Here is a 25528-nt window from a genome sequence, read left to right as displayed (position 1 = left end):
GTTTTATGTGATACTGTTGGAGGCTTACGCCTTATATACACTTGCACACACATACAATACATTTTCGCCTATTTCTCTAGCAAACTATTTTGTATTATTTGTAGATATTTTTAGAAGCTGAAATTGGAGTATTTTTCTGGCTTTTCATGATCAGTTCTGCCAGATTACTTCTTCAGAGCTTTTATCAGCCTGTAGGCATCAGTTTTCCTAGTTTTCAAACAGCAAATCCTATATGTGGCATTTATCTCCATGGGAAAGCTAGATCTCTTGCTACAGAGTAAAGTTTCTGAATTACTGACTTAATGTAATGTGAGACTAATACTTGGAAAGGAACATTTCTTTGGGGTTTTTGAATAAAAAGGATAATGATGTCATGTTTTATCTTGGGCACCTTATTTCCATTGAACCTGATCCATAGCATTGCTATTTATTGATATTTTCAATGCTCGTGTGTTATGTTAGGCCATCTTACAGCAATGCAGAGTTATTGCATGGATTTTACCGTGTGACTGTACAGGTTAATTGTACCGAATTCAGCCAGATTGTATATCTGAGTGAGACTGTGAGTAAGGCAAATATGGGGCTAGGAATGGAAGCTAAACCATATGCCAGGGAAGTCTGAAGAAACTTTTGGTGAGCATACTTGGCTTTTTTTGAGTTGTCTGTGCTGATAGACACAGTAAGCCAGGGATGAACCCAAAACTGGAATGAGTTCTCAACAAAAATTTTGCTTGGCAGAAAGTATATAAATCTGCTTCCCTCAGGTTTGCTGTGAGTAAAGGGAGAAAATAATTTGTAAGTTAGGAAGGGCATTATTTATCATGAAGCTATAAACATGTGCAGAAGTGGTTTAAGTGTTAAAAAGAAAAATCATTTTGACATTTGGGATGTAACTTCTTACTTGGCCAAGGATCCAAGCTGTGGAAGGGAGGACGGTATTGCTACACAGTGGGGCTGTCCCTCTGAAAGAAGATGTGTAAGGAAAGTGCACTGATCTAGTGTCAGCTCTCCGTAATAAAGATGCAGCTTTAGAATCATAGAGTGCTTGGAAGGGACCTCTAGAGATCATCTAGTCCAACCCCCCTGCACACGCAGGGTCACCTAGAGCACGTGGCACAGGACTGCGTCCAAGCGGGTTTGGAAGATCTCCAGAGAAGGAGACTCCACAACCTCTCTGGGCAGCCTGTTCCAGTGCTCTGTCACTCTCACTGTGAAGAAATTTTTCCTTAAGTTCCTGTGGAACTTTTGGTGCTTCAGTTTGTGGCCGTTTCCTCTAGTTCTGTCAGTGGCCACCACTGAAAAGAGGCCAGCACCATCCTCCTCACTGCCTCCCTTGAGGTACTTGTAGACACTGATCAGATCCCCTCTCAGCCCTCTCTTCTCCAGGCTGAACAGGCCCAGCTCCCTCAGCCTCTCCTCATAGGGCAGATGTTCCAGGCCCCTGATCATCCTTGTGGCCCTGCGCTGGACTCTCTCCAGCAGCTCCACATCCGTCTTGTACTGTGGAGCCCAGAACTGGACACAATACTCCAGATGTGGCCTCACCAGGGCTGAGTAGAGGGGCAGGATCACCTCCCTCGACCTGCTGGAGACGCTCTTCTTAATGCACCCCAGGATCCCATTGGCCTTCTTGACCACGAGGGCACACTGCTGCCTCATGGTCAACTTGTCGTCCACCACGATGCCTTTAGACCGCCTTCAGGAAATGCAGTACTTCTAGAGAGCAGTTTTTAGGAATTAAATCTTAAAATATGTTATGTTAATGAGAGGATGTTATCGTCCTTACAGTGTTGTTTGTGTGTAGTAATTTTGAAACTTTGTAGGCCTTTTTCAGATCTTCTAGGCTAGAGTCCTACCACTTTTATTTTCAGTCGTGAAGTTGGAAGGATGGGAATGATGGATATCAGCTAGATTCTTGGTTTCAGCTGTAGGGCTATATTTTTTCCCTGGAAGGTCTGCTAGCTTCAGTAGATCCGCACAGCAGCTGACTAACCTGCTTCTTCTCAGTTTCTCATAATGCTGCTGTTGGGAGATTCGTGACATTCGGCTCGAGGGAAATGGCTGTGTCCAGTTTTTAAAAGGCAGAGAGCTATAACATGATACAAGATGGTTGTAATTAGTAGACAGGATTGCCAAGAGGATTAGTAAACAGCAGCATAAAAAAACTCCCCTCTTTTGTTTGTCAAAGAGCTGCACTTTCATGGAAGTTTTTGAAGATTGTTGATAATTACTGTGAGATTTAGTCTAGGTAAGCTCTTAAAACTTCAAATAGCAATTGGAATCTTATTGAATCCTACTCACTGCTTCATCAACGCTGCCTTCCCTGAGGTGTTCAGTATCTGCTTTCTGTCTTGCTGGTGTGTCTGGTGCATTTGATGCTAGTACTGCTACAGTGATTGCCTCACTCAGGTGTTGAGTGCGAAATAAATCAAAGGGAAGCAAGTTACAGTGTCCCTAAAATGTTCATAGTCGCCTCTGTGGATCATCTGCTGATATTGGGGAGAAATAAAAATATTTTGTAATTATATAATAAGACAAGTTCCTTAAATGAGTGCCTGAAGAAGTATGGGTTGGGGTCACACTTTAGAATATCTTGACTTTTTAATTAACATAACAGTTAATTCCTAATAATTAAGCATTTTATGAGACAGTTACTGCATGTTTCATGAATAAGCAGTAGTAGAAGAAGGAAAGATTTGAACAAGAAATTTGGACTAAAAGTGATATTATTCCCAAAGACAGTTTTATTTCTCCGTTCACTGGGGTTCGTACCTAGAGTCTTCTGTTGCCAAGTCCTGTCTGCCTTTTATTTAGATGCTTGTGATCAGTGATCTAATACAGTAAATTAAGTCCTATATATACTTGCTTTCATTCTTTAGCTTTCTTTAGGAGAAAAAGCTTGGTTTTCAAAATAAAAATGGTATTTTTATTCTTGGAAAAAATGATATTTTTATTCAATTGCATTTGCTTACTCGTGCTTACTGTGTTTATTCAAGAGCCCATTTGCATGTAATAGTGGTAAAGCAATCTATGCATCAGGAATAAAACATACTATTAAACTTCAAATACGGCAATAATCAGTTATGTTGCTACAAGCCCTATCAAAAAAAAAAAAAAAAGGGGATAATGTAAATCTTATGTGAAAAATTAGCTTGGATGCCACTGGGCCACAGCAGAGCAGCATAGTCACGGTATTCAGCCACTGAGGTAGCACATAAATATTCTGACTTGCACATTGGTATGTAAGAAGACAGTTTAGCTTCTTTCCATCATCCCAACATACCTATATTGGCCTGGCTTTTAGGAAAAAAACTATTGTATATTTAATATTGTATATTGATTTTAAATATTTAATCACTTGAAAATAGCGAAACACGGAAGACACAATGCCATGTTTTAGAACTGCTTTTAGGTAAAAGGATAGAATCTGTTATGTTCGTATAAATTAGTCTAGTGAAAATTAAGTGATTCTATAAGCATTTCTGTTAAACTATTACTTTCTTTGACAGTTTTTTCAATTTAAACTAAATATGGTTTTTTAAAGCCAAATAGAATCAGTAACTAGAGACAGTGCAGATTGATTTGTTTTCCTGAATAGAAAGTGACATGTTAATTTGTGATATGTCTATTCTATAAACATAGTTTAAGCACTTCATTACAACTAAGAACGCAATGCTTAATTATGTTTCACTGCAGTGGTCTTACTACTGTGTTACTTTTTCAGAAGTCTATTTACTACATGGAAAATATGTAACCTAATGGAAAACATGGAACCCAATTTCTGACCACCTGTTATAAACATGTCTTTCCTTCTAATCACTGAAATCCAAACTCTCAAAAAAATCCATTTGTAGTGTTAAGACTTTTATCTCTTAGTAGACATTAACTGTAAACATTTCCCAGATTCTTCTCTTCATGTGTAGATGCCTCTCTAAAAGCGAATTATATTTGGCTGTTTTCTTAGCTGTCTAAAAAGAATAGGCATTAGTTACTGGTCTGCGACTTGTTCCCTTTGGATGCGCTTGACTTTACTAGTTATCCCAGTTATTTCCAGTTTCCATACTGGGAATGGCAATGTCAATTGTAAAACAATACTTTTGCATACATTAAAATTGTTTCCTTTTGTCTTCAAAGGGTACAGAAAGCAGAACAGACCTTGAAGACCTGCACCTTTACGCAACTCCGCGGGAGCAGCGGTTTCGTAGGTTTGCCAGTCTGGAATTTGAGGGACAGCTGTATATGACTCCATATGACTTCATTCAGGCTGTCACGAATGATGAACCTAAACGTAAGCAGGCATTTTGTATTGATAAAAATGCCAGAGAAATTGCTAATGGCGTGCTCTTTTATTCCTTTTGCTTTTGGTTACTACTTCTGGTTCTGACTATGGTGAAAAGATACTGGCTCTTCCAGAATTTCATTTTTAGAATTTCATATCCAAGTATTAACAGTTTAACTGCCATTAGGTTGTAAACATCTACATATTGCTTTCTGATTCCCTTAAAAATTATTAATTAGACACTCGTGTCTTATAGGTCACGCATAGCTTAGTAGGCATGAAAGACTATATTCAGTTAGTGTTTTGGTTTATTTCTAAGCAAGCCAGTATTGCTCTAAAGCTCTTACATCCTTCTGTCTGTGTAGTTCGTGTTTAAATGGGCAGGCAGGATCCGAGTTCTCTAATGTAGGATAACTTCGTTTCAGTTTTCCCTATTTTAAAATGTCTACTTTTTTTGTTGTTGTCGTTTTTTGCCATAAAGAGATTCTAGAACCGTATTATGGTCTTTTAAATAACATACTTTGAGTAGGAGTTTCAGTCCCTCTGGGGATTCACTTTCTACATTTAAAAATTGCCAGAGGTAGTGGTATGTCTTAATTAAATTAATGAAAAATAAAATATAATCTTCAGTTGACTTATTTTCAAATCTAGCTTTAGATGTCAAAGACTGACTAAATAGTAAAATACTACATTTCTGATCTAGTTTGATTTCCTGGCCCTGAGGCTTACAGTGTGCTGGTAGCAGAAGACAACTTCTGGGGAAAGTGAATATTTGGCTTTGCTCAGCTGTGACATTTATGATAACTCACCTTAGGTCTTTCTTCTTAAAATCTGCAGCACAAAGATAATGTTGAGAACTCTGAAAACCAGCTGAAACTGTCACCTTGAGTCAGAGGAGAGCTTAAACCTCTGGGCAGATTTTTTTTTTTTTTACCTTTTGTTCTCTTAGCAGTAATGAGATGGAAAAAATGATTCAGCCATGACACATCAATGATCAAAACCTATATAAATCTTGAGTAAGGATATAATCTTCTTGTAATAACAAAGAAGTATGAGAAGGTAGAGCCTTAGGTAGTCTTAGATGGTAAAAGCTTCAAAAACTTTGAACCTCTTACCAGGATGCAGTTCTTCATTCTCTTTTTTCTCTCTACAGTTAAAGGAGAGAAAGCAGATTCCTTATCGTGGAAATTAGTACAAATACACACCCAGACTTTGTATTTTCTCTGCCCACACCTCCAAATCTTCTTTCTGTTACTGTTGGGTTTAGCAGTCTGTCCCTGGGCAGTCCATCTCTAACATAGTCAAATATGGTTATGGAACCTTTGTACCATATATAGGAGATCATTTAGGGGATTAAATAAAAAAAAAAAAAAGAAACATTTAGCTTCAGTTTATAATGCTTTGACCAGTCTGACCACACTGTGTGTGTATGGTACACTACTAAGATGGTGCCATGCTAATTTAAATATATGCTTACTCTGTAAGCATTCCCCCAGTGCAAATATTCAGGTGGGAGGGAGAAAAAAAAAAAAAGGAGGAAACACTGTGAGTCAGAACTTGAAAAGAAGATACTAGACCCTAGGCAGTTCTACCTTCTAGCGCAGTAAGCACTAGACTAGAACTGCTGCTTCACTTTCATATAAAACGAAGACCAAGATCTCAGCTTCACATGAATAGAGTTGTCATTAGTGCTTAATTTTCCTGTGGAAGGAGTCCACTGACTAGAGTTGCATGAGTGTATTGTCAGGTTTTCATTAATTCACCAGGCCTCTTAATCTGGTTGGAAAGTAGAGGACCTGACCTATGTTACCACATAGTGGCTTATTTGGGTCCAGCTTTAAGCTCAAAAGGATCCCACACCAACGAAGAAGCAATCTGACGTTCGAACAACCCGAAACATTTCCAAGGCCAGAGCAATGAACCTTGTTTGTATTGAAATCTTATGGTTCAACCCAATTAATTTCTGACATTATAAGCAAAATTAACGTAGATACTTTTTAGTTTTAGAGAAAATATGACTGAGGTAGTTTTAAGAGGGAGTGTAAACTCACTAGAACTAGAAGTGCATGACTTCATTACTGAGGAAAGTCATTGCCTGGAACACTTTAAAAACATGTTAGGCAGAAGGCTGACAAATAGAAAGGAGTACACAGAGTAGATAATCTCCAGGTATTATCATATCCAACTTCAGGGCACTGAATGTTAGTCTTCATCTTTGTACTGCAGCTTTGTCAAAGTACTGCTTGATCAGTTGGAGCAAGTCCTGATTTTCTGTCTTGCTCTGTTGAGGTTAGTATGTTTAAGGAAATTGTGTGTTGTTTTCTTTTTAAACAAACATTTTAAAATAATAAGTGCTAAACATCATATTATGATATTGTTATCATTTTGGTTTTGCTTTAAATTGTAACTAATTGGGTCCATGCCACCTGATGTACTATAGTAATTGTATCTTTTAGAAAAAAAGGTCAGACACTTGGACTTTTATGGATGAAAACTAGAAAGGCCTTGAGTTTTGTCAGAAAGCAAAAATGCCCTTTGAAGAGTAATAATAGTAGCTCTTTGCGTCTGCTTTACAGAAAAGCTAATAATGCTAGACCTGAATGAGATTTCTGATGGAATGAATGAGTCTATTGTGATTGATTTACTCTGAAAATCTTGAAAACCTTGTAAAGTGTTCACTTCCTTTTTTGGTTAAACACTGATTAATATGATAAAAGTATATTTTCTTTTACAAAATTTTGACTTTAAGCAGTCCTTATAAAAATATAAGATAAGCACCACAGTTAATTTTGTACTCCTGTCTTTGTGATACAAGATTTAATTCAGGGAAATGTATTATGCATTTATATATATATATATATATTTATCATTTGAATAAATGTCTATATTTTCCAAAAATCAAATTTTTAAAAAGAGGAAATATATTTTGTTCCCTTTATTTCTAGTTTGGCTAAGTGTAAACTTTTAGGTCTAATACTTACCTGTTAACTTACTTGCTTGTCTAGAAAAATAGACCTATACATATTTATGACTGGAAAATTACCTGATTGGAAGGTTAGATATAATTATTTGCCTGTTTTTTTTTGTTTTTTTGTTTGTTTGTTTGCTTGTTTTGTAATAGGCATAAATGTAAATCAATCTATATCACAAAGGAGGTTGTTCTGTAGTGTTTTATTTTGATATTTTGAGATGAGACCTTAATTCACACTAAAAATTTTAAAATGAAATGTACATGGAAATATTTCAGCTTATTTGCTTCGTATAACCCTGCTTAGTCGTGGTAGGAGGAGGAATTCACAAGCAAATAAGTGCTAACCGTGGCTGAAATGTAAAACTAAAATTTCAGCAGGTTTCCATGAAGTGATGAAACACTATTGTATGTAGCTTCTGTACCTAGATTGCTTTTAACAAAATGGGAAGTCCATTATAAGGAAGGGATTTGTAGTGCCACACAGTATACTGCTGTATAAAAATGAGCTGTTATCAATCCAAAAACCATAATTTCACCACATAATAATATTTTTTTGTAACTGTAAACTTGCCATCTGATATTCACAGTTAATTGATAACTTAATATTGATTCCATGTAGAAGTTTATTTGGAAGGGATAGTAATGGACTCAAGTCTTGAATTGCTGGGTGATCTTGGACAGCTGATGTCAAATCCCAGTTTCTTTTTTTTTTCATTTTTTATTTCCTCTCCTGGATACATAAAAAGGTTTAGGAAGAGAACATTTATTCGGTGTTACTCTTTATCAGTTTTCAGTTTTCATATCCAGTTCATGGGCGGCTCTGACCTGGAGGTCTTCTGCAGCTCTGTGGAAATCAGTTGTGAAAACTTGTGTTTGAGAGATGCTGTTAAACAGCAGCATGAAACTCTGAGTGACTAAGAGTGGCTGAAAGAAGTCTTAGCTTTAGAGGCTGTTTCAAGGATTTTTCTGTATGTGTTTTCAAAGGTTTGAGGGCTCCCTGAAGCAGGGACCAGAACCCAGGTCTCTCCTGCATGTGGGGTTGTAACCACAGAATCACAGAATGATTAAGGTTGGAAGGACCTCTAGAGATCAAGCTATTACTGCTCAATAAGAGTTGCAGGATATTGATGCCACAGATGAACTTGAATTCTTTCTATTTCCTATGTCTCTGTTTAGTGTTGAATTGTGCGTTTGGAGATAAAAGAGCTTTCCCTAACTGAGGTGGAGTTGGATTTAAAACTGTATATTTGGAATCTTTAAAGTTAGAAGTTTAGGTATATATTAAACTAGTCTGTTAGTAACATATATAAAAGTCAATTACTTTGAGCCAGACTGTATTGTTTGAAGATGTGTCTCGTGAAGTAAGCAGGGTAAAAGTCATTTCTTTGCCTATAAAGCACTGAGTACAGAGGCAATCTGATTTCTGTGATATCACATTGACATAACTAAATTCTATATATTCATAAGTTTTTGTCCTTTGTTGCAGATGCTAGAAAGTGGAGATGTCTTTCAAAGCAGGTGGGCAATAATTCCCATTTGTAAAATGGGTTATTTTACAACCACAGATTTTACTTTCTCTTATGGTGTAAACTTGCAGTCACAGAAGAAAGATGGGGCTTTTTTTCATCTTTATCAAAAAGCTGGGACTTTATTTCCTTTATTTTGTCAGGCGTATTTGACTCCTGAATCTCACAGATCTGTGCAGATGTGCTCAGATAAGCAGTTAATGGACTAATCATATGTGCAAAATGTGTGTATGAGCTTGAGCACTTCCAAAGCGATTCTGATAAACTGTAGCTACATTAAGTAGTAGATCTGCATACAGTCTTGCATCTTGATTTCATAGCATTTACTGGTAATCTGATACTGTCTTCTTTAAATGTTTAGATATGTATTTTTATGTTTCTGAAATCTTATTTTTTTTAGGAACTGAATCAAATACTTATGGAAACGCCACCAGTTTGGAAAGGATCATCTAAACTTTTCCGTAATCTTAATGAGAAAGGTGAGGGATGAGAATTTATTTTTCTGAACCGAATTATTGCAAGTATTATTTTTAGTATGACTAAAATGAGTGCATATGTATAGTTTGATTTGCATCTTCAAAAAGTAAAAAGCTTCTTTTAAATAGTTGAGCTGCACAGATTTATGCCAGCTCAACCTGGGTCAGCTCGAGTGACCGTTGTCTATTCTTTCTGATCTTCGTATTTGTGCTTCTCTGTCTGTGCAGTTGTCATTTCAGAGCATTTCTCCTGTAAATGCTCAGAGAATCAACCAGATTCATATGGTAGCCTGTAGCTACCATATACCATCACAAACAAAAGGAGACAATGCTCTTAAGGCCTTTTCTGTTGCTTTCTTCATGCCTGTGACAGACTCCTTGACAATTGTACTTCCTTCCTTGTTCTTACAACAAAGAGGGCGTCATCAAACAAACTCTGAAGTACATTCTTTGTACATTTATTGACTGGCTATTAGAAAATATTTTACATCTCTGTGTCAAAACCTGTGAGGTATCTGATTTGTTGATATTTGCTAGTCCAAACAGATTCATGTAGGCCATTGAGATAGAACTTCTGCAAGATTCTGAACAGAATACATAAGATACAATACATAAGACTTGTTATTTAAATGCCTGCATTTATTTTTGAATTGCTAATCTGCAGTGTGCAATGTGACATTAAAAATACCTAAGATTTTTAAGTGTGGCGCCAGATTTTCAATTAAGAGACAGTTTGCACTTGTAATTACCAAGCACTTATTACAGTCAAGGATGTATTGAAACAGCAGGTATCAGGAGGGAAATGTTATTGAAGTTCTAAAAGAGGAAATGTTTACATACTGCTGAAGAGTGCTCTTGTTGTTTTAGGAAAGAAACAAATACAAGATTTATATGAATGTCTAAGAATCTAACCAGTTTCTAATGAAGTTACTCTAGCTATTTTTTCACCTTATTTAGCATGTTCTTCACCTAAAATATTTTTTAAAAAAGATAAATACCTCATTGACTAGGTTGAATACAGTCATAGGCACACAAATACCGTTATACATACCCGAGTGTACAGAAATGCTCCTTGCAGTGCATGTATCTAATATTTTCAAGTTTAGAAAGGAAAGACAATGTAAACCTGATATGATATACCATTTTTTTTGTCTTCAGGTGTGATATCTTACACAGAATATTTGTTCCTGTTATGTATTTTAACAAGTAAGTATTTGGGAACGGTGGGATGGGGGCAACTCCTTGTAATTTATGAGCTGAAAATATATTCCCTTACACTAATTGGAATACTCTTTACCTCTCTGAAAAAAAAGGTATCATGCATCTCTATGTCCATTTGAACCTCTCCTGCCCTACTAAAATCTGGTGTTATAAGTGCTTTCTTATCTGAAACACATTTTGCTGAGCATTAGGAAGGTTCAAGCAGACACTTCAGCAGATCCCCAGTTAAGAAGTTATCTTTATTACATTATTACTGTGTTTTTCCCTCTATTAGTGCATAATTGGAGACATCAATCTGACAATCATATTAGTACCTATTTTTCATTTTAGAAAACTTGTCAAAATAAATGAAATGTATATTTGCATATGAACATAATAAGAATCAAAGTTATGATTTGCATTCACTGTGTGTACCAGTGTACCAATTTCAATTGGTTGAGTATATTGGTTTTGTAAATAGATGCCAAGTAATATCTTAGAAAGTTATACTTTCTAAGCAAAAGTTCTAAACTTCTAAAAGTTTTTTAAATTTTTTTTTTTGGCAGAGCCTCATGCAGGTTTTAGAATTGCTTTCAACATGTTTGATACTGATGGCAATGAGATGGTGGACAAAAAGGAATTTTTAGTGGTAGGTGTATTATCAGTCTGAATATTTTTATGTAATCTTGAAATGTATTGTTTTTCAGATATTATTTTTACAGTGTACTTGTGTACTGTATATGATTTTTTTTTTTGACATTTGATTCCATCTGGATCTTGTGAATTGCTACTACACTCTCAAATAACTAGAGTACATAAGTAGCATTGCTGTTCCTATGGACAGCAGAGTTATTTGATTGCCATGGTGATGAAGGCACTTTGGAAAGAATATTTTTCTTTGAAACCTCTTCACTTTGTCATTCATTCATTCTCATGATCCCAAAAGAATTGATAGTGTTACATTAGATCAGTCAACATTTTCATCTGTTTTGAACAAAATCTATAATGAAATAAAATACAGTTCTTGTGCGTCTGCCTTGGCCTTCATTAAATCCTGTTTTCTCAAGTCACTGCCCTATGTACTTAAAAGCAGGTGCTTTCATGACCATGGACTGAAGCCATCTAGGAAGCTGAGGTTCAGTGATTCTTTTAAGGAGAATTCTTGGTAGCAAAACTGATATTGAGCTAAGTAATTCTGATGTGGTTTTGAGCAATGGCAGGAGACCTGGTGCTTGGAAACTTTTTTTTTAATGTCCAAAATTTTATCATACTACAAATATGAAGTATAGTGTTTGTCCAACTAGAGCTTTTTCAGTTTTTTGTTTGAACAAAGCTGTTCTCTAGATGCTTTTTGTTCATTATTTAAGCATAGTTTTTTTTCTTTTTTTTTTCTTGTTAGAAATTTAAACAGTTCCTCTTGCTTATGTCATAGAGGTGAGGTCAGGGAACAGAGGGATTGTGTTCCCTTGTTACAGGAGATCTTGTTTTTGCTGCTTTCAACAGTCAATCTCATTATCCTATTTCAAACAATGTTCCTATGAAAGTACTCCCAGATCCTTTCAGGTTCACTCTTCTACTCGTTGGTATCCTATAGCACTCTTTATGAACAAAAGATCCATTTCCAGAAGTTTAGCAAGTGCTTTAATGATGAGTGCAACAGAATCCTACTCCCATTGCTTCAGTGCCTGGGGAAATATATCCAAGGATGCTTTACTTTTTTTTCAGATCTTTTTTTGGTTTTTCATTTACTGCCACTTTTCTCTCCTCCTTGATGGCTTGTTCCTTCACTTTTCACAAGGTATTTTCTTTCTGCTTCTATCTCTTCATTTACCTTTTGTTTTTCTCCTACAGTTTTGGGTTGCAAACTGTATAATCCCCAAAGCCAGCAAGCTTAGCTAAAAGCCCTCCTATCATGTCTCTTCTTGTTAGGATAGGTTACACTAATTTGCGCCTCTAGTTTGGCTAAAATAAAATAAAAAAAAAAAAGAAAACGTATGAATATCTGTAGATTTTTCCTTCACTCAAGAAGAGATACTGTGATGACAGAGAATCCTGTTCTATGTTTGCCTTACAGGAAATTCTAGGACACTATAGTCAGATTTGGAAATTCTTAAAAATGTGGTTTCTAAATGCATTTGCTATTTGATCTCTACTGCATTTATTTACTTCATTTCTGCCATACCCTGCAGGATAGTTTTCTGATCCCTGTGGCTTAATCGGTTGCCTTCTCCGAAATATGTTACTCTGAAATTTAGAACACGCTTACAGAGTTTATCACGTACATCTCGCGTTCGGATCCCTGTACAGCTCTGTGTGCATTTCATTGCAGTATCAGGCTAAAATCCAGCCTTTGAACAACTGCCACATTTGCGTAATTATGGGAGCACCATTGATCTCTCATCAGTTTGATGTTTGGTTCTGAAAATACCATGTTCTAGGTCAGAGAAATAGTGCTCCCAAATATACTTATTGGCTTTATTTTGTGGAAAAAACAAATATTTCCTTTTTCTCTGATGGTTAGGTAACAAAATAACATGAAGTCAAGGATACGAACAAAAATAAAATGACTGGAACACTGATCTTTACCTGATATTTTAGTAAAGAACTGCATTTTACCACTATTTGCAGTGTTTATTGTAGTTATTATTGATTATTGCAGTATAATGGTTATTATACATGTGAAATAGCCTGAATGTTAGATAAGAAGAAAACGATTTGTTTTGTAGCTACAAGAGATCTTCAGGAAAAAAAATGAGAAGAGAGAAAGAAAAGGAGATGAAGAAAAACGTGCAATGCTTGTAAGTATATTAGTTGCAGTTGGTAGTTGGGTTTTATATATATAACTCTTTTCTTTAAAATAATATGTATTTTAAGTGAAAAACTGAATAGTTATGACCCAGTGTCATTTTCTGTAACAGTGAGAGATCTTAATGGTAAGATCAAACTGTATTTCTTTATTTCTTTACTTACTAAAACTATTTATATAGACGTACTAATTCTGATGCTTAACACAGTGGTTTTAAAATAGCAGCTAAAATGCGATAAGCAAAATTAGGTTTTATATTTAAATTGATTTTTTTTTTTACTATTATATACTATTCATGACCAATGCAAAATATTTTGACTTATTTGTATTATGTGAACATTTTTAATGCAACATTGAATACTCATTCAATGTTAATTTTCAAATATTTTATGTATACGAGAAAGGTAAGTAGGAAATATAGAAATCTGTGGTTTGTCTGGATAAGAAGAGATGGCAGCAATAGCTTTTTTTAGTGATGAACAAATAAAAATCAGTGGCAAGCCTTTATCAATCCCACAGCAGAAAAAGGTATGTTCATTTGCAATGTGCATATTTATGGCAGAAATTCCTCATAATAAGAAACATTTGGACATATTACAAAGCTTTCCTATGGTATCCATTATTCTTTGAGAACCAGAGATTGAAGATTTCAGATCTTTGTCCTGAAAAAAAGGTGAAGTTCGAAGTTCAAGAGTTAACACTTCTTAAAACATTCCTGACCAAAAAATATGAAATCTTTTCCTCCCAGGTAGAAAGACATATCTTTCTCTATTTTACAAATTCTATTATTATTATATTATTTTTACATAAATAACATTGTTTGCTAACTGTTCAGTTAATACTGTTGAATTTCTCGCAGACTGTTTATTCTGAGCAAAAGAAACTTACATCCAAAAGGAGAGCTTTTGAGAAAGGTAAAGAAAGATTATAAAATGGAATATTCCTCTTGACAGTTATCTCAATTCTATACTTTTTTTTCTGAAAATTTAAAGAATGAGATTGAAAGTAAAGTAAACAATTTGCTCTCCACTGCCTTTTTGAATGAAATGAAAATAAAGTATCTAATGATATATAAAATGACAATATGCCTGTCTTAACCTATTCTGTTGTCTTTATTTTTTCCCCTTCTTTTGGCTTCATTCTGACATGTGATACTTGGCTTGGCCCATTTTTGCTGTATGTCAGCGCCTTCAACTTTATGGATATCATACTTCTACTAACAGTGTATGTACCCTAAATGTTTTCAATTTCTGCAGTCTACACCAGTGAGGTGAAATAACAAGCTATCACAAAATTTGATGTTTATGCAGTAAATTACTTCTGCTTGCCAATCAAAATGTGATGGATCTCTCTTTCCACAAAAGGTTGCGTATGTTTGCTAAGGCATTTAGAAACAGGCAAGCCTAACAGGAGGAAAGGTTGCTCTATGATCAATTAAAATGAAGGAAAAATATTCGATAGGAGAAAGATAAAATACATAGTGAGAAATTATAGACCTGTTTTTGATGAACTTATGTAAATTAAGTCATCCAGCAGCATTCATTAGTCCATTCAAGGAATAATAGTTAAATTAATGTTTTACCTCTTTGTACCCGGGGCGGGGGGGAAGCTCTCTTCCAGTTTCCTTCTTTTTCAGTGCTTGACTTACAGACATTTTAAAGTCTGGTTTTTTTGTAACTTAGTTATTCGTCTATAGGAATTCACAGCTATATTTCCTTGAAGTTAGCACACAGAATTCAGGCAATATTCAGAAAGGAAATCTGTTGAATGAAGAGATGCAGATTCATAAATGACTTAAATGTTGCAAAGTATAGAAGAGTACAGGAGTGCCAGTACCATGTTGGGCGCTTTTACTTATCATAGTCTTTTTAAAAAAATCTCTCTATTTTGACAAGTGTCAAGTTCTGTAAGCCATATGATAAGTGCAGTTTTAAATGAATTGAATATTTCTGAATTTTCATTTGCATAGATTAATTCTCTTAAATCATGTTCTGGTGCATACTGCAGATGTGTATTAAGACCAGTTCTGCATGAAATGCGTGAGTGCTTTTACTAGCTGAATGCCAACTGAAACATGATGATTATGATGAGATGCATGCAGGAAAATAAATTGCACATGCTCAGAGGTACTAACTGCATTGGCTAAAGTAAATTTAGTAAGAGAAGAAATTCAGTGAATACTTACATATATTATAGAATTGCGTGATTTATATGTATAAAAGAGTGAAGCGATACGTACGCATGGTTCAGTAAATACCAATGGGGTAAATAAGTGTCAGAGAGAAACTGAGGCACCAGGAACCTAATCCTGTAAGCACTGAATTAAACCAATTCCATTGAATTTAGCTGAATGTACTACCGAATACAACAATGTTGTGACCATTGTATAAGACAAGTTACTCCACAACAAAAGAAAGATAAAACCATAATGTTTTAAAAATGGAAAAAAAAGTATATTTCAAACTGTATGATTTCAAAATGTATGATTTCTAGTAGTTTATCAGATTTCCTTGATCATAAGTTGCAGTGAGATCCAAGTTGTATTGTATAGAAGACAAAACTACATAATTGATCTTTTGGAAACAGTAGTAAAGTTGACAAAAAAAATCAGATTATTTAGCATATTTCATTCCAGCAAATATATTGTCATTTTCAGCAACCAGGCACACTTCATATTGAATGGCTTAATAGATTTTTAACTTTTCTTCTGTATAAAATTACATATGCACCTAGTGCCAAAATCTTGTTACTTCTGGGATATTAAGAACATCATTTATATAAAATATAAATTAAATATTCATTCATTTATGAGTGTTTTTATATGTAAAATACATCAGAGACAAATAATCATAAGACAGTCTTTTGAGTATTGAGCCCCATTAGATTGGTAAGAGCCCTTAAATAGTACCCTCAGTCATGCAACTGTATTACTTCTGGGTGTACTTATTTAGTAAGAGGAGCATAGTAAAATCATATTCACTAAGGAGATATTGTGCCAAAGAGCATTAAGGAAAAACAAAAAATAACATTTTTTTTAATTTATGTGGAAATTTATATGCACACACACATATGGTATATTTATATCATTTCAACTATTTAAAGAATATCATGCATTTAAATTTCCATGGTTCACATTATGTAGACGGCATAGGAAAAATAAATCTTCATTCTATGTAATGTTCTTCACAGTAACTGTGGCTTTATACATTATAGAGCAGTCCCATCAGAGTCTACAAACTCCATGATGGGACACATTTTATAGCAGAAAAAAAAAGGGGGGGTTTTTTTCATTTGTAGGTAGGTTAAAATCATTCTGTGACTTTGTCTCGTGTCCCCAGATGGACAAAAGTGGGGAGCCCCTATTTCAGATTTAACCTGTGGAGAGAAAGGGGAAAAAATAAGACTTAATAACCCTAGCCCAGTTCAGGTAGCCTTGAGCTGTGTTCAAGATCATCTCCGCTAAATTCTTTGGGGGGAAAAATGACATATATCATGAAGCTTTTCCAAGAGTAGCTGCAATATACAAAAAAGGCTTATTATAAAAAAGGGCCATTTTTTGGGCTTCTAAAAATGATAGAGACATGTAAGATCAAAAAGGTGATCAAAAAGGTAAGCATATTTGTACTATAGATAAATACTTATTTTCTGTTAACTTTGATCATCAGACATGCATAATGTTTTGTTGATAAGTACATATCAGTTATAAACTGAACTTAGTATGCTTGAGTTTGTCTTTTTCCTAGTGTTGCAAGACTGTCATCCTGATTATCTGCTAGAATAAAATTTTGATAAAGGAGATAGCAAATTTTATGCCATAAGAATATGAAATAGTATTTTTCTTAGAGAACAAAATTACTGAAAAACAACAGCAAGAATTAGAATTTATATGCATGTTGTCAAATGTACTTCTAAAATACAGTCTGTAAATTATTTTATTTGAGCAAGTAGAATCTGGTGATGCTTCTGGCACAGCCACTTTATAAGTAATAAGCAAATAGCTGGAGTAGCCCAGTATTACTTTACCTTTGTAACTTTACGTAGAGATTTCTCAAAGTAAAAGCAAAGGAAACAAGCCATGCTTTTGAAGATAGGTTAGGAAGAAAAGTCTGTAGACTGTTCCTTTACTGTTCTTTAATTTTTCACACGACTGTGCTTCTTGCAACTTCTGCAGGTACTTAAAACAGAAGGAGAGGACCTTGTCCCCAGAAGCTACTGGGATACTTTGAGACGTAGCACAAGCCAAGCACTCTTTTCGGACCTTGCAGAGGTATAAGGCAACCTCTGTCTCTGGTCCATGCACAAACCACTCATTTCTCTTCTGTTTAATGTGGTATTTTATGTGTTTTGTTTCTTTTCCTCATTTTAGATAGTTTTTCTTAAAACCTGAAAGTCTCAGATGAAATGTATTTGTTTCCATGCATTGCTGATGTTAAGATTGTCCTTTCCAGATAAAAGCAAAGCTGCCTTTTGAAAGAGCAGGAGAATCAAGGCCTCTTAAGTCTCTACTGCAAAAAGAATTTTCCAAAAGCAATAGCAGTAATATTTAAGTTATGGTAATAATTTAGGAAACCTTTTGACATCCAGAGATGTGATGACTTTAACAGAGTTGTAGCTTAAAAGCTTCTAATCTTTAGGCTACTTTGTGGGCTTTAAAAAAGTGCTTTTTATGTACATTATCAAAGATCATCTTCATAAAAGCAATGTAAGATTAATTTGAATTTGTTGGATCAAACCAGGAGTGTTTTAAGGTAAATAAAACAATTATATTAGTCAGTCTCTTTGAATGTTGCATAATCATCATGGGGGACTAGCAATATTACAGTGTCATCAAATTAGTTCTTTAAATTCCATAGTAGTTTAATGCTGTGCTTTCAAATAAATGAATAACAGATACTGATTTGTACTGATTATTTACGAGAGTCAGCACACCAGAAGATCTAGGCATTTTAGGCCCCATATGGTGAGGCTGATTGCTTTGCTGGTTGTGCAACTAAAGGACGCACAGTAACTCTCTGCTGACTCTCAAGCTTCATAACCAGGATCATAATGAGAAAGGAACATACAGACCCAGGAGGGTCTTTCTTCTTTCTTCATAAGCAATGTATGCTGCATATTAAAATGAGTGTTTTGTCCCTGCTGTTCCTATTTGGAAGCTGTTGTATAATAGAGGACTTTGGACTTTTCCTCATTTTCAACTTAAATTTACTTATAGTCCCTTTATACCAGTCTGTCCTTTTCCCCTTCTCTGGTGTTAATCAGCTTGCTCATGACTATAAGAGCCCTCAGTTTTCCCAGGTTTCAGATAGGCCTTCTCTATTCCTCTCAGTTTGAGTTCATCTGCTTCTGAACAAAACTATCCTTGATGTTATGGAATTGAATTTTAGGCTGATATTTATAGCAGTAATTTGTAGCAATAATGTGTTCACAGTGATCCTGAAAACAAACAAACAGTACACCTGCAGTACTCCTGGTCTTTCTTTTCCTTGTTTTTAAATTGATGAGCTCCTGAACTGTCAATCTAGTTATTAGTCCTTAAGGTCGGGATTTATCCCACAGACTTTTATATAGGAGCACTGGTATTCTAGGCTTTCCCTGGTCAGCTAAGGGCCATACAGAAAGACTCTTCAGTCTCTATTCATTGACTCCTTAAGGAGCTTTTAGGCACTGGGTTTTCTGAATGAAGTGTCTTAGTTGTTATTAGTTGTTAACTGGAGGAATTCAGCCTATGTTCAGATGGACTTAAGTTTGGAAATCTCTTAACACTTTTGATTTAAGAGGAAGAAAAAATTGTATATTATTAGAGATGCCTTACACTGTAAGCTACAGTAACCTACAATGTAGTTAAAACTTACGAGCAGCAGTGTCAAACATTGATTTAAATTTGTCTATAAAATGTTTTTAAAACCTCTCTGCTCACTTGTTAATCATTTTATGAAGGCAAATCACATATCCTTCATTTTCTACACAGAGAATTTACCACTTCTCACCATGACCATCTTTATCTTTCTTGGCATAAGTTTGAGCCAGCTGGCTCTCATCCACATTCTTATCTCACCCAGGTGCTTTCACATCTGAATGATATTATAGCCATCTGTGCTAAAAAAAAGTGGCATAAAGCTAAGTAATATGGGAGTCTATGTTGTCTTACAGCCTTTTGAAAAGGTCTTGTGTAAACTGAAAAGGAGAGTAAATAAGGCTTGTTCTTGTGTGACTCAACTTACAAGACCTCTTTGGGGAAAAAAGAAAATTTATTCACCACACGTGGTGAATCTTTTGGAGGAAGTTGTACAGCATTATTTCTGCCATTGCTACTTCAGGAGCTATTCCTACATGCTAGAACGTCCTGTTTGCTGCTGAGTTCACTTTGTGGATCTGCTGTGAAATGACTAAGTGAAATGGGAAATTAGTATGGTTGTTAGAACACTTGAAAATCAAGGACTGAGCTCATGTTAATTGGAAATAATACTTGCTTTCACGCTCAGAATGTATTAATACAAGCAGACTATCACTTGTGTATTTAAGTTATTTTTAAATGAACGTCTCTGATCTGGAGTAGTGGAACTCTCTGATGCACATCCATTTACTGCTCTCTGGGATAGAGAAATTTAGATACAGACAAGAAAGGATTTTGCCACTGTGCCTCAAGCTGATGATGTGGTCAAAGCAGTTGTCTGTTCTGTGCGTCTTTTTACCTATATTTATTTAACAAAGAGTGTAAAAGTAAAGAGATGTTTTTATTCTTTTATATAAAAGATTTTAAAATATATTAGAATAAAATAGGGCTCCACGTTTAATTATATGGAAATAAATATAGAAACTGATTTTCACTTATATAAAATACAAAATTTATTTAATTTTGAAGACAAAGGAGTAATTTTAAAGGAATAAAAGCCTTTGTTTTTGCCCTTACCTGAGTTGCATAATTGTATTAATGCAGAAGGAACACAGGAATAGTTCTTAGTTGCCTGCAATTCCACGGAGAAGCATATTGGCTTGAGTTTCTGGGGTGTTTTTTATTATTTTTTATTTATTTATTTATTTTAATATTATTTAGTAAAGCTGACCAAATGGAAATTGTGAAAAGATTTATAGATTGTATTTTTTAATAGTTTTTTAGATATAAGTGACTGTAACCTAAGTCTAAGGTTGTGAAATGTTTTTATAAGATGAAAGCCTGTAATTTAACATTTGATATCTTTTCAGTGTACTTGAGGGAAATTGCTTGAATGTACTTAGGGATTTAATTGTTTAAAAGACAGAGGAAGTCAGGGTATCTGCATTTCAGTGTTTTATGTCCTGTAGTGGAGGATAACAATATTAAAAGAAAATAGTGATTACTTTTCTGAATTAATTAGCTCACTTCAAGAGCTGAGTTGCCTTAATTGAAGGACATCAAATATCTCTATGTGTGTATATATATATACTATGTCATCTTACTTCTCCCTAGAGAAAAATATGAGAATAAAGAGGAAGCTAGACTACATGAAATATAATCTTGAAAATCCTAAACTGATTGTACTAAACTGCAGAAGAGTCTCTGCTATTTCTTCAGTTCTTGAATGATGAAAGGAAAAGATTTGTTGTTACTGCCTCATGGTTTTCCTTCTTTATTCCCTTAGCTGTTGATACATACGTGTTTTTACTCCATAGAACATTTTAAATTTTTGCAAGCTAATATGTACACTTGAACGTAATGTAGTTTTGATCACAGAGTGTAGATGTGAAATGGTATTTTTTTTTGAATTAGTGCTCTGTACAGCCTTACTATGCCCCAACTTCAGTGGGGTTGTGAGCAACAGCAGAGACTTCCTAGCTCTGAAAATTAGCTACGCTAAAAAAAAAAATCCAGCTGTTTTAGCTGCAGACTGTTAATGAAGACATTCACTACACAATATGTGATGAAGAAAATACTGCATATTGATGAAGACTTTTATATATTAGTAGTCATAATACCAGGATATGTAGTTTATCTTTTTAATGTGTATCATTTTAGGATCACATTCTCAGCATCAGTACAGACTGTTTGCCTGATGAGCTACTCATCAGTTCCAAATCTTTCCATTGCTGTAGATATTTTAGTAAACCAACTCTAAAATACTTCTGAAGAATGACAAAGATGTTAAATTCAAAAAATATTGTCTTTCAGAGAAATCCACTTAGACGCCAGTCCTATTCAAGCAGTGTTTTCCTCTTTGTAATTCTAAGTTACCTTGGGCAGAAGGTTCTCCCTAGGCAGGTGCATGCAGCAAGGAGCCTGAGTATATTCCATCTTGAATTTCAAATGTTGGCAGATGCACCTTAATGTCAGAAGGACATTGCCATAGTATAATACTGTGGGCTGTTAAAGCCTTCTCTTGCTGAATGATTTTCCTAGCTCTTCAGTATACTAAAAAATTCTTTTTAAAAGAAGTCAATGTACATATATCCACAGTTAAATTTGAGTATGTAGTTAAAAAAAGCCATGTTGTGCCATCAGTATATGTTGTTTATAGTTCAATTGTGTTTATTTACACATTTTATTATTTAACGTATGAATCATCAAAATTAGTTGTTTTTACGATTCTAATTCCATGATTTACAAATTCATAATTGAAAAGTGCTATTGCTTGTTCAAAGATACGTATTTGGTGCAGGGACCCCATATACAACAAATAAAGAACATTCTTACATTAGTTAATCAAAATAAGATTATTTAAGGGGAATTTTTTTACAATCCTGTTGTTTCAAATAGATTTTGGCAATAACATTTAAAGTGAAGTCTTCTGCTATTTACAGAAGAGAACTAAATAAAGCACATCTGATTGATGTGAGTGTCTTTTGGAACATAGTCCCATACTTAATCATTCTGAAATATCAAGCAAGAATATATGAAATAACATCTTTTAATCTCTATGCAGATGCACAGTAGAAAGGAAAGGAGACTGTGTACAAATGTGATTTGTATGGTTTGCCTGAACCAGGTGTTTTTTCCTTCTTTCCTACAACTTTTGGTTTCTTTTATCATGCTTTTTTTTTTTTTTTTCCTTTCATCACTATTTCTACTCTGTGTTGGATTGTTGCTCTAAGGGCTTTATACGAAATGCAGCAAACTACCTAATGCTATTTTGTGTGGAAATTTATATAACTAAATTCATCTAACAGCCTGTAATACTAAAATCTTTTTTTAATACTGTAAGCATAAAATGTGTGAACTCTTTTACTACAAGAGTCTATTGTCCTGATAAGCATTTATGGATTATACTGCTATAACCAATCTTCCTTTTTTTCCCCACTAATATTTAAGCGTGCTGATGATATTACCAGTTCACTATCAGATACTACACTGCTTGTACACTTTTTTGGCAAGAAGGGAAAAGCTGAACTGAACTTTGAAGATTTTTATAGGTGAGTCTCAATTTTATAAATTCCATGTAAAGAAGTATTTTCATACTTTTTATAATTAGTACATGTATTACTGGGCACAGTATGTATATATGCACATATTTAATGTATGTACTATGTAAAATACACTTCTGTATATTTTTAGTTTGTTTTTACAGTTTTACCTAGGCATCTGTTATGGGCCACTGGAAGGCCAGGACACCCAGCAAGAAACACCCTTGGTTTGAGTTGCGCATAGTTCTTGCAAGACAAATGAGGTGCCAGGAAGGAGTGTCGCAGGCAATTTCTGCAGACTGGGGTCTTGCCAACCTGTAATAAGAGTTGGTTACAAGTCAGGGTAGATACAGATTTGAACAGACACTTTGAGGGCAATACTGTGGCTATAAAGTTACTTTAATTCTTAGATGTATAATTAGGAGAGCACAGAGAATCAGGGAACTTATATTTCCCTGCTGATGCAGCTAGCTGTTTTGTACTGTGCACAGTTTTGTTGCCCAGGTTTTACAGAATATGTCGTTAAATTGCAATGGGTTCGTAAGAATGTCGTAAGAATTAAAAAAAAAAAAAACCAAAACCAGAAAAAAAAAGAAAAGAAGGTAAGGCTTTACCACAATCTATACGTAACTACATGGGGAATAAATTTGGGGAATTCACTTCCCAGTAATGGGAATTTTCAGTCTTAGCATGTAAAGATCAGTGATCCACTAAAGAAGAAAATTAGACAAATACAAACTAGAAATAAATTACATTTTAAACCTTGTTAAAAGCCTTTGTTAAATCAATTAGATGGAATGTCAGCATCAAAAGAGGATTTACCGTATTTACAGTCAATGCTAAAAGCAGGGAACTAATTGGTAAAATGTTATTTGGTTTTATATTCCACATGTTTTAATGACAGGAATAGTAGAAATGAAAATCGTCGGTTTTTATTTGTTTTTGTGTTTATGCTTAGATTCATGGACAACCTACAAACTGAAGTCCTGGAGATCGAATTTCTTTCCTACTCTAATGGGATGAACACCATCAGTGAGGAAGACTTTGCCCATATTCTTCTGAGATACACAAACGTGGAAAATACATCAAGTTACCTGGAAAACATGCGCTGCAGGATTCCTGAAGAAAAGGTAGTTTAACTAGTACAGTCATGGGCAGCAGGAGGTGTCTTCAAGGTGAAATCATAGCCTTGGTGGAGTGCATGTGGCTTCTGTCCCTGATTTCAGTGACACAAGAATTTTATGCTGATCATAAGTTTACATCTTATTTTTCATATATCTTAATGAATAGAAGGTAGAAGAGTGAATAACAACACATTATGTTCCTTAGGATTTAGGAGTATTTTTGCAGTTTAGATAAAGCTCCGTGTTACATTAAAACTCAGTTCAAGCAACAAAAAATATAAGATTTGGAAGAGATTTTTTTCTAGAAATTAGGCTTAACAGTTTTTTTCCAACAATGATATGTTAAAAATGCTTTTTCTGTATTTTCTCTTTTTCATTGCTACCTGGCTAAACACCTCTTCAGAATAAACATTGACAGCCTTCATCTAGTTCTATTTTAGTTTCAATAATGGGTCACTTGTGCACAATCATTGATGGGTTAGAGTTTCTGGCCTTGAATTCAGAGATAAGAAAGATAGCAGCAACAGTAAAGATCATGGGGTGGCTCATCCCTCATTTGTTTAGCAACAAATGTCTTGTCAGAAGTGTACCTGTGAAAAATGTGATGGCAACTGAATGCTTCACTGGTAATCAGTAGGATAATGTTACGAGCAGCCCTTCAAGCAGGGGGTGTTTTGGATACATTTCCTCTGTTTGTGTTTATAGTAGGATCAGGCTAGTCTGTCCTAGAAATGTGACTCTTTAAATGGCCATATATTTTAGTAGCATTGACAGTAGAGCTTTTGAAGCAAAGTAATAAATATGTTCGGATAGTTGCAGACTAACTTGGGAAATTGCATTGTCACTGAAAACAATGAAATCCTGTAAAACAGAAATTGATAATGAAATCCAACGTGAATTGTTATAAAGCTAGAATTATAATGTACAAATGTGACTGATGGAGAACTGTATCACATAAAGTTACTGTGGACTAACTTGTCATGACTTCTGCTCACCCCCTTCTGCATTTTCTCTCCTTCGCTGGCATTGCAGGGAGCAGCAGGACACAGATCAGCCAGCCAAAGCGTCTGTGTTAATACAGGGGGCAGAAAGGGACAAACCGTTTTGATGGGATGACTAAGTAGCCTGTTCTCTCCCAGGAAAAGGTCTTCCTGAGAAAGAATTATAACTCTAAAACACAATACTTTGGGATCTTCAGCTGCTACAGCCATGTCCAGAAACCAAACTTGTTTTACGGGGTCTTGCTACCTCCCAGCATTATCTCTCAACTGACTAGATGTTGACTGACTAAAGGGAACGATCCTGTCTTCTTTCCTCTTTTCCTCAGCCTCATATTTCTGCCACTTCCTTTGCATTTACACATACGTGTGCGTGTAGCCGACTTTACAACTAAGAAAGATTAGTTAGCTGAGCTGGTAGAAGTTCACTTCAAAAATTAAGTTTTCCATTGGAATATCTGATTAATCTTGTGCTTGTAGAGTAGCTAGTTCCAATGCAAGCAGCAAGGCACAAAAATAGCTGAGGAGTGGGAAGGAAAGCAGTGCTGCCTCCTTCATACCAGATTAGGTGTAAAATGAAGCAGGATGGTTGGAATCACAGTTCTGCTCATTGACCTTCTGAGCTTATGGTCTAGCCCTTGAGACACCCAGCTATTACATTAGACCAAACTATTACATTAGAGATCTGTGCAGCTTTTAACGTTTAAAAGCCACAGCACTGCTACAGAAATTGTATAAAGCTATCTTTTTAGGTTGCCAGCTGCTTTTTGTTT

The 25528-nt window shown here is 35.0% G+C and overlaps 1 protein-coding gene across 4 annotated transcripts in view; it reads left to right on the top strand.

Moving 5' to 3' along the window:
- Window positions 1-25528, top strand: part of MICU3 (mitochondrial calcium uptake 3) — a 42772-nt gene that overhangs the window by 5783 nt on the left and 11461 nt on the right. For 2 of the 4 annotated variants that reach the window (XM_088524667.1, XM_088524668.1), the window contains exons 2-11: window positions 4135-4288; window positions 8737-8768; window positions 9177-9255; window positions 10411-10458; window positions 11019-11101; window positions 13179-13250; window positions 14444-14482; window positions 17430-17525; window positions 22542-22642; window positions 23592-23763. In XM_088524667.1, coding sequence (XP_088380793.1) covers window positions 4135-4288; window positions 8737-8768; window positions 9177-9255; window positions 10411-10458; window positions 11019-11101; window positions 13179-13250; window positions 14444-14482; window positions 17430-17525; window positions 22542-22642; window positions 23592-23763 — 876 coding nt within the window. The remainder of the gene's footprint in view (window positions 1-4134; window positions 4289-8736; window positions 8769-9176; window positions 9256-10410; window positions 10459-11018; window positions 11102-13178; window positions 13251-14443; window positions 14483-17429; window positions 17526-22541; window positions 22643-23591; window positions 23764-25528) is intronic. The other 2 variants (XM_088524669.1, XM_088524670.1) reach the window with 1 other exon arrangement.

This window comes from Tinamus guttatus, unplaced genomic scaffold, assembly GCF_059628265.1.
Source record: "Tinamus guttatus ecotype Peru unplaced genomic scaffold, ASM5962826v1 Tinamus_guttatus_pri_ptg000213l, whole genome shotgun sequence".
NCBI lineage: Eukaryota > Metazoa > Chordata > Aves > Tinamiformes > Tinamidae > Tinamus > Tinamus guttatus.
This window is presented reverse-complemented; position numbering and strand designations above follow the sequence as displayed.